Source organism: Trematosphaeria pertusa, assembly GCF_010094035.1.
Source record: "Trematosphaeria pertusa strain CBS 122368 unplaced genomic scaffold BU26scaffold_25, whole genome shotgun sequence".
Lineage (NCBI taxonomy): Eukaryota > Fungi > Ascomycota > Dothideomycetes > Pleosporales > Trematosphaeriaceae > Trematosphaeria > Trematosphaeria pertusa.
The window spans coordinates 561,112-570,846 of NW_022987236.1; the positions used below are offsets into that span (position 1 = coordinate 561,112).

Consider the following 9,735-nt stretch of genomic DNA (forward strand, 5'->3'; position numbering starts at 1 on the left):
TAGAATTCATGACCAAAGTAGAAGCTTGGTGCAAGAACTACAAATGTGGATGAAAGTAGCCATTCGTTTCCAGCGAGATCCAAAGTCAGCCCGAGAATAAATGAGAACCTACGAGGTTCATACCTTTATCCCTATTCCCTCTATATCTTCTCACACTTGCTCCACCTAAAGACAACCCTTGAACCTAAATCACGTCAACCCCTGGGCAACAGTCTAGATCATCTAGGAATGGCTGCCTCAAACTCTAGCAAACACGCCCCTTCCATTTCCGAGACCCACCGCCCTTGCGCCCCACTCAGCCCATACCATGACCTGAGCTGCCCGGGAAATCACCGCATCCGCACGCCCTACAACGAAGACTGCGGCCCAAACTGCAAGACCCCCTACGTATCTTCATCGCAAACAGAGACCTCCTTGCTCTCGGAATGCGCCTTCGTCTGCCCCGTCTGCTTCGCCGCCGAACTAAAAGCACACATTGCAGAGAAAGGCGTCAAAGAAAAGAACAGCGATCAAGTCATGGACCCTTCGGTTCGCGAGGGGAGAATTCGCGAGATGACCCAGGAGAAGATTGGAGAGTTGATCGCAGCAGGTCATAGGATCTGCGAGGAAGCGCCGAAAGTGGATCCCGTGCTGCAGTTCTATAACGAGTTCCCGGAGGCGCAGGAGGGTGGAGGCTTCTTGCAGAGTCCGCAGAAGCCAGCGAGGAATGATGACGGAGAAGTAGCGCCGATATTGGGCAGTAAGGAGCTCTTTAAACGACCATCAGCGCAGAGGACTAGGTATAGAGAGCGGAGTCAAGGCCGGACTGCGGGTCGGGATCGAAGTCGTTCACCTACTGCGGCCGGTGGGGATGAGCGTGACGGTGACGAAGCCAACCTACGTGGGCGACCTGAGGCCCCCGCTCTAAGCTACGAAGGAGACTCTATGGATGACCTAGCTGGGCATCTGGGCGATACAAAGGTTGGGTTGGAGAAGGAGGACGAGGCGACTAAGGCTGTTCGAGAAGTGCTGGGGTCGTTGGTGTTGGATGAGAAGGAGAAAAGGGAGGCCGCCGAGGGGACCGCGAATGAGGTCCCGCGCGCTGTGAGGAAAGGAGTTGACGAGGCGCAGAAGTAAGCCGCGAGAACGGGAAAGTATATGGCATGATGAAAACCGTGGTGATGGCGTGAATAAGGGAGACGAATTCCCATATCGTGCAGCGTCACTAGACCGTAGCAGATCCCGCGAGATGCTGTCGTGTTAGTCATATGATAGCCAAATCAGAGCGCATACCTAATAAACTCCGAAAGATACCATCCTCAGGTTGACTGTTACAAGGATACGAATTCAGTTGTCGCGCGACGCTCATCGGCTATCAAAGCCATCTGGAGCCCTCAAATCCCTACGATCACTACGGGGGAACTCGAGTTCGCCATTCAAGTGAAAATGTTGTTTTGCCGAGTAAGGTTCGAAGGGGAATGTGTGGTCATTCTCATGATCTTGCACAATGTCATCGCCGATGGCAGTCGTTAGTGAATTCAGCAACGCGTCGTCCTTTCACCATGGCTGCTAGGAGCACCCAGCCACTTCTGCTCCCTATGGGTATATATGCCTTTTTTCTACAAGATGCCTCCTCTTCATCACAACTACAACCACAACCCACAACCTTTCTCGACTATTTGCTGAAGACAGAGTCCCATCTTCTACCCACTCATCAGGCATCAGCAACGATTCCGAGTATGGCTCCCATGAACATCATGGATTTCGAACGCCACCTGAAACTCATTACCCAGAAGCAGCTTGCTGAAAACGAGAAGGAACGCCTCGAGAACGAAGTGCGCTTCCATCGTATGCACGCCCCCTGCGATCCGCTTTCGCCTTTCCACGACCTCAAATGTGGACACCGCGTCAAGACCCAGTACCCGGAAGATTGTGGCTCCAATTGTAAGCGTCCAGTGAAAGACATCACGCCTATCATATGTCCTGACTGCGTGACCAACCAGGTGCGGCTTGACATGGAGCTCGAGGGGCTAACGTTGACCAAGGACGGGGACGCTAGCATGGAAGACGGTGACATGGCCCGAGCTGACAAAATCAAGAAGTTCGCGGAGACTCAGATCGATTTCCTGGTAAAGCATCAGTATCGCTTGTCCATGGTGGTCCCCAAGCTCGATCCCAAGCTCCAATTCTTCTACGATTTCCCCGAAGCTCAGGAGAACGGAGGATTCGTTAAAGAAGCAGCGAAACGCGAAGAGGAACCAGCCAAGCGCTTTAAGCGTCCAGGTATCTTTGAACGTAAGCCTCGTGGAGCAGCCAAGCCGATCATTGGGAACCGGGGACGTCCCGCATTCCCCAATGCGCAGAACCCCCACCATAGGGGCATGCCGACCAATGTTCCGCGCATCAAGCGCGTTGCACCTCCACGTGGGCCACTTGGTCATATTCCCACTCATGTCAAGGATCCGGATCTGGATGAATTGTTCCGCAAAGTGCATGCCAAAGAACCACCACCACCGCGTCCTCGCACTCGCAGCCGGTCGCCTAACAAGAAAGAGGAGCATGGCAAAGCAAAGTACCGCCGCCGAGAAGATCCCCCAGGACAAGATGTGGATGATCTCGCCGCCCATCTGGACGACACTCGCGTCGGCATTCTCGAGGACGAGGCAACCAAAGCCGTTCGAGAGGTGCTTGAGGCTTTCTGCCTCGGGGAAAAGGGCAACAAAGTCGAAAAGGACGAGAAAACGGCGAAGTAGCTACGGCGGGAAATAAACGGAGATAGGGAGGCTTTCTTTCTTGTCTCCATGTGCTGTGGCTAGCACTGCCATTATGGAGGAGTGATGGAGTACAGGAAGACCAGCGCGGGGATTTGGACTGCAGTTCCACCTCTCATGGCCTGAGCTGCGGTGATGTATATCGGATCACCCGGATTGGATAATTGTCTGGTATTTCCTATTCTTTGACATGTATCGAGCGCCGTCTTGATCCCCACGGAGTGACTCAACTTCATCTTTCAAATCCTTGGGATCGAGATAGAATAATAGAGAGTAAGCTTTGAAATTTTTTTGGGAAGCGCGTGAAATGACCTGAGGAATATGAAAATCATGTGATTTTGGCTGACCTTTGGAGATTGTTGGTCCTCCTCCCTACTCTCTCTTCTCGTGCTAATCAGCGCTGGAAACATGATTGACAACTATTAGTATTAGTAGAGCTGACTAGTAGTCACAAAAACGCGGCAACAACACCTTGACTCGCTACATAGGGTGTTCGCCTATCTCGCTTCTGCGCCTACTCCGAGCCCTACGTATCGTCGACAACCACCGAAGATTTGGGGCTACGCCGATAGCGACTGGGCAGGATGCACCGACTCCTGGCAGTCCACGACGGGATGGGTCGGAAACCCAGTCGCAAAAACGCGGCATTCTTGATCGCAAATTGTCTTCCGATGGGATGGAAAGGGCGAGACTGCGACGGGCTCGTATGAGTCTTATCGATACGCCAAACCTCGGCGCTTTCAAGCTATGCACAGACGCCAGGCTAGCGGCTTGGCAACGCGCCATCTCGAAACACCGCGCCCAGACGCCTGCATCATCACCCCCACCGTCAGTCAAGGCTGCAACCGTCTACAATGCGGCATTCCACATCTTAATAAAGCGCAGAAATTCTCCTCGTCGCGTTGTTCTCTTTAATCGAGCTCTCTCTCTACTCTTAACGCCGCCTCGCAGCCCTTAGCCTTACGGCTCTAGCCCCTTATCTATCTTAAACGCCTTAAATCTATCGCCTAAACGTCTCGCACTACTAATATTAACTTCTCTTATTGCTGTTTTACCCTCTACTAACGTTGTAGCTATTCTTAATACCTTTTATACTATATATAATAACTCTACTTAATATACTTTATTATTAAACTCTCTATATTATTAAACTCTCTATATTATTAAACTCTCTATAATTTCTTAGTAAGAAAACTTAATAAGAATCTATAATATACTTTATTACTAAATCTTCTATATTACTAAACTTTCTAAAAATACTAAGTCTTTACTAAATACTACTATTTTTATTATAATACTCTTTATAAACGCCTAATTAACTTTAAATATATTCTAGATAATATACTTTATAAGTAAAAGCTCTAAAAATACTAAGTATAAGAAAATTAATAAGTATTTCTTAAATAGCTAATATACTTTATAAATAAACGTATTATATAAATAAATAACCTAAAAATACTAAGTCTCTACTAAATACTACTATCTTATTTAGATTACTCTAATACTAAGCTACTTAAAATAAATCTAGATAAGCTATCTAACTTATCTATATTATCTTTAACTATCTAGTATATTTACGTATTATACTCTAGCTTACTATAGTATCTATAGTATTACTAAGCTAGCTAGCTATTATATACTACTACTTCTTTACGCTACTTCTTACTCTTATTCTAATTTATAGCCTCTCTTTAAGTAACTAGCTATAAGCTAGCTTTAATTATAAGAGTATTCTCTTTTTAAATCTACTTTCTTTTATATAAATTATGTTTTTTTTTCTATATATTAGCTACTTAAAGCTAGATAACTTTAGACTCTATAAGTACTAGCTAATACGCTATTAGCTTATTATTTTTCTTAAGCTAATTAAGTAACTTAATAATATAAGTTAGTAATAAATTAAAGTGCTATATAATTTTTAATTAAATTAGAGTTAATTAGAACCTTACTTTAATAAGATTACTAGATATTTTATACTTCTAGGTAGTAGTATTATTAGTAGAGAGTATTAGCGTACGTAATTAAACTTTAAGCTTTAATACTACTAAATCTAGATTAAATAAAACTAAGCTAGTATCTCTAAATTCTACTCTAATATTATTATTTATAATTAATACGTAAAAAGCTATATAAAATATAAGTAAAAACTTAGTTTTTATAATATAGTTAATATAGCTATATATTAGAATCTTAACTTAGTAGCTATATACTACTTTTAATAGTAAAAAGTAGCTAATATTAAGTAGCTATAAAAGATATAATAAATATACTAGTATATAGAAAGCTATAATTTTATTTTTCTTATAGTACTACTAGAATTTAATAAAGCTATAGCTTTTATAGCTATCTAAAATTAGTAAGTAATATATATCTATAATATAACTTTTAGTATACGCGTTAAAGTACTTTAACTATATAATACTAACTTTATTTATTATCTAGCTACTTTTAGAGATAGCTATAATCTAGTTATATAGTAGCTAGCTATCTTTATACTATACTAAGAGGTAGTTCTTACTTATAATAATAAGAAATAGTAGAATCTATATATTATCTACTACTCTTACTATTATAATTACTAAAATCTACTTATAATTATCTAGTTAAAGACTCTTTAGTTATAATTATCTCTTAAAGCTAGTAACTACTACCTAAGATAATATTATTTCTATTATAAAGCTAGATTTATTAAAATTATATATATCTTTATTAGTAATACTATACTTTACCTTTATATTATCTACTATAAGAGCTAGGTTTATAGTCTCTACTACTATAAGCGTCTTTAAATACCTAGCTAGGTAAGTTAGCTATAAGTAGTACTATCTCTATAAGCTATAAGAATAAGAGATACTAGTAGAGTAGGTTAGGTTAAATTTAGCTATCTAAAGGTAAGAAGTTAAGAAAAGGCTCTAAGAAGCTCTATATATAGAGATACTAAGTACTAAGACACTAGATTAGGTTATATAATAAGATTATATAACCTAAGATTATATAACTCTAGGTAAATCTCTAAACTAGATAGTATTAGTAGCTTAGAGTTAGATTTAGATAGTAGTTTAATATTATAGATATTAGATAAGTAAGATTAAGTAAGGCGTACTATACCTAAATTAAGTTTTTTCTAATACTTCTCTAGGCTAGTAAATAGCGCTATACTTTATTAGAGTTTTTTTCTAATATTTTACTACTAGCTACTACGCGTAGCTACTCTAGTAGAATATTAAAAAAAAATAGCTACGCTACTACTACTAGTAATTCTACTACTTAAATTACTAGTAGTAGTAGCGTAGCTATTTTTTTCTAATATTCTACTATTAGCTACTACGCGTAGCTATTTTTTTCTAATATTCTACTACTTACTACTACTATAAGAGCTAGATTTATAGTCTCTACTACTATAAGCGTTTTAAAATACCTAGCTAGATAAGTTAGCTATAGGTAGTACTATCTCTATAAGCTATAAGAATAGGGTGCTAGTAGAGTAGGTTAAGTTAAATTTAGCTATCTAAAGGTAAGAAGTAAAAGAATACTCTAAGAGCTCTCTATATATAGAGGTGCTAAGTACTAAGGTACTAGGCTAGGTTACATAATAGAATTACGTAACCTAAGGTTATATAACCTAAGGTAAATTCTAAACTAGACTATTATATTACTCTCTCTTATAGAAAGAGCTTATCTCTAAGCTCTAAAATACGCCTTCTAGGTTTCTCTTCTTCTAAAACTTTTACGTTATACTCTTAACTATCTCTTTTAGCTTATAGTAAGTATATTTGTATTAGTTTTAAACTAGAAGCGCTTTTATAGCTACTATCTTTCTTCTAGTTACTCTATTCTTATAGAGATTTAAGCTTAAAGGCTTATTTTTACGTCTATAGAGTAGCTTTGTCGCAGACTCTCTTTTTAAATTACTTAGTAGCGCCTTTGCGTTACCCTTATATCTTCTACTCTTACGAGTTTTAAATTCTCTACTATCTTCTCTAGAGTCTTCTCTTTTTTATACGTCTTAATCTAAGTATCTAATTATAATAGTAGCTCTAGCTTATTTAGATATACTACGTAAAAGTCTCTTATCTTATAGAGAGTGTTAATAAAGTCTATAGTATTATACTAGGTAGAGTTAGAATTATAAGTAACCTATATAGTGTAAGAGCTAGATCTATAGTCTCTACTACTATAAGCGCCTCTAGAATATCTAGCTAGGTAAGTTAGCTATAGGTAGTACTATCTCTACAAGCTATAAGAATAAGAGGTACTAGTAGAGTAGGTTAGGTTAAATTTAGCTATTTAAAGGTAAGAAGTAGAAGACTACTCTAAAAGGCTCTATATATAGAGGTGCTAAGCGCTAAGGCGCTAGGCTAGGTTACGTAATAGAATTACGTAACTTAAGGTTATATAACTTAAGGTAAATTCTAAACTAGACTATTATATTACTCTCTCTTATAGAGAGAGCTTGTCTCTAAGCTCTAAAATATATCTTCTAGGTCTCTCTTCTTCTAAAACTCCTGTGTTATACTCTTAACTATCTCTTTTTAGCTTATAGTAAGTGTATTTATATTAGTTTTAAACTAGAAGCGCTTTTATAGCTACTACCTTCTCTCTAGAGAGAAAGAGGCTTATTTTCGCGTTAGTAGAGCGGCTTTCTTATTAGCTCTCTTCTTAAACAATACTATAAGCTTAGTAGAGTCTTAAATTACTTAGCAGCGCCTTTGCGTTACTCTAGCGTCTTCTACTCTTATAGGTTTTAAATTCTCTACTATCTTCTCTAGAGTCTTGTCTTTTTTGTACGCCTTAATCTAAGTATCTAATTATAATAGTAGCTCTAGCTTATCTAGGTATACTACGTAAAAGTCTCTTACCTTATAGAGAGTGTTAATAAAGCCTGTAGTATTATACTAGGTAGAGTTAAAATTATAAGCAACCTATATAGCGTAGTATTAAAGGTAATTTTAATAAAGATAGCTATCTAGAATTTTATGTACGAGCTATTCTAGATTACTATTAACTTTAATAGGTAGCTACTTAGGCTCTACCTACTCTAGCAATAGCTCTAAGACTTTTCTTAACTAATTAGCATAAAAGACGTTATATATACATATATACGCAGGTAGCTAGAGCTAGAAGAAGTAACTCTTTATAGTAATAATTAGGTAAGAGCTATATATCTATTAATTTAGCTTTATACTAGGCTAATCTATTAAAAAGCTACGAGGTTTAACGTAGACAAGGTTGCCTACCGCGAAATTAGGTTCTTAGCGCTTTTTGTTTACTTAAAGCGCCTACCTAGCTTATACTTTCGCGATATTACTTTATATAATTTTAGTAGCTTTCTCTATAGTATTATATCTCTCTCTAGCAAAATTCTAAGCTTTCTAGCGTAAAAGACGCTTACGTAGAGTAGAGGCTTTTATTATACACTTCTTCTAATTCTAGTAGTATATTAGTTAGTATCTAAATTTAATTTTATACGCTATTAGTTCTATAGTTTTATATAGTAACGTAGCTTATACCTAATCTATATAGAGTAGAAAGTCTAACTAATTATTCTAGTAGTAGTTAACAAATAGACGCAGACGCTAATTAAGATATTAATTAATAATCTCTATATTTCTATTAGTTTGCAAGTAGTACATAGTAGAAAGCTTCTACTTAATTTCTATAAGCTAGTAGAGCTTATCTATAAAGGTAGAGGTAAACTATAAGCTATAATCTAATATAATAGACTTAGAAGAACTATATATACGCTAGATATATTAGTAATATAGCTCTACTATACGTTAAGCTATAATTTTCTTATAGTAGAGAAGAAAGAAGCTTTACTTACTTAGCTAATCTATAACAACGTATACGTAGTTAAATTCTTTCTTATTAGAGAGAAAGCTCTTAAAATCTATAGAAACGTTCTACTAAGCTCTCTTAGAAATAGGTAGAGGCTTTAGAAGACCTAGCGTCTTATTCTATAGAGTATAGCTCTAGTAGTAAGCCTTATATACTACTACGTACGTGTTAACGTCTTCTCTTATACCTAGCTAGTAATATTAATCTTATAGTAACTAGGTAGTTTTCTAGCGTTCTAGATAGGTAGTTACCTAAGTAGTATATATAGCGCGTATTAAATACATTTGTAGGTAGTTAATAGTAGAGACTATTAATTAATTCTAATAGGTTAATAAGCTGTCTTCTATTTTCTAGGTAGAGCCTAATATAGTAGCTTTTTCTTAAGCTAGCTATAGAAAGTTGTCTAATTAGTTAGCTATAATAATCTAATTAATTATAGTATATAGATTCTTAATAGAGAGTACCTCTATAAACGTATTAGTAGCAGCAATTTCTATAGCGCTACTAGCTAATCTCTAGGTAGCTAGAACTAATAACTTACCTAATAATTACTTAATAGCTAAGAGGCTAATTTACTTCTTACTTAGGAAAGTCCTTGTATAGGCAGCGCAATTCTTCTTCTTTTAGGTCTTAAGCTCTTCTTACTTTTATAATAACGCGTCCGCTGCTATATTAGCTAAACCTAGTTAATAGGTAAGCTTAAGGTTATAGTTAGTAATATTGTTTGCCTAGTAGACCTGCCTAGTAGTAAGTTTCTACTTAGTAGTAAAATACTCTAAGGCTTAGTAGTTAGTTAGTACTATAAAAGGCTCTAGATCTTGTAAGCTAATTAGCTAGCTTCTCTACTTCTATACGCTAAGAATAACCACTAGCATTTCTTTATTATAAATACTATAGTTTATCTAGGTAGTATTTATTATCTTACTAAAGAAAGCTACTAGTCTCTAGATACTATCTTCTTAAAGTTATAAAAGAACTCTAGTAACTACGCTATCTAATACGTTTATTTCTACTCTTATGTAGTAATAGAGAGAGTAATAAGCTAGTATAGTGTTAGATAGCATAAGATTCTTAACCTACTAAAATACTGTAAGCTTAATTTCTCTAAAGGTATACTATACTCTCTATTTTAGTAGCTTAGTAAGAG

At 37.1% G+C, this 9,735-nt stretch overlaps 2 protein-coding genes across 2 annotated transcripts; both read left to right on the top strand.

Moving 5' to 3' along the window:
- Positions 1 to 228: 228 nt before the first annotated feature.
- On the top strand, positions 229 to 1,247 carry BU26DRAFT_586498 (uncharacterized protein; the record flags this gene model as incomplete). The annotated part of the gene is made up of 1 exon (XM_033834657.1): positions 229 to 1,247. One exon carries the CDS (start codon positions 229 to 231, stop codon positions 1,114 to 1,116), a length of 888 nt encoding a protein of 295 aa, XP_033676303.1. The 3' UTR covers positions 1,117 to 1,247.
- Positions 1,248 to 1,736: 489 nt separating this feature from the next.
- BU26DRAFT_586500 (uncharacterized protein) lies at positions 1,737 to 2,882 on the top strand (the record flags this gene model as incomplete). The annotated part of the gene is made up of 1 exon (XM_033834658.1): positions 1,737 to 2,882. The coding sequence occupies one exon, from the start codon at positions 1,737 to 1,739 to the stop codon at positions 2,730 to 2,732; it is 996 nt and encodes a 331-aa protein (XP_033676304.1). The 3' UTR covers positions 2,733 to 2,882.
- Positions 2,883 to 9,735: the final 6,853 nt, after the last annotated feature.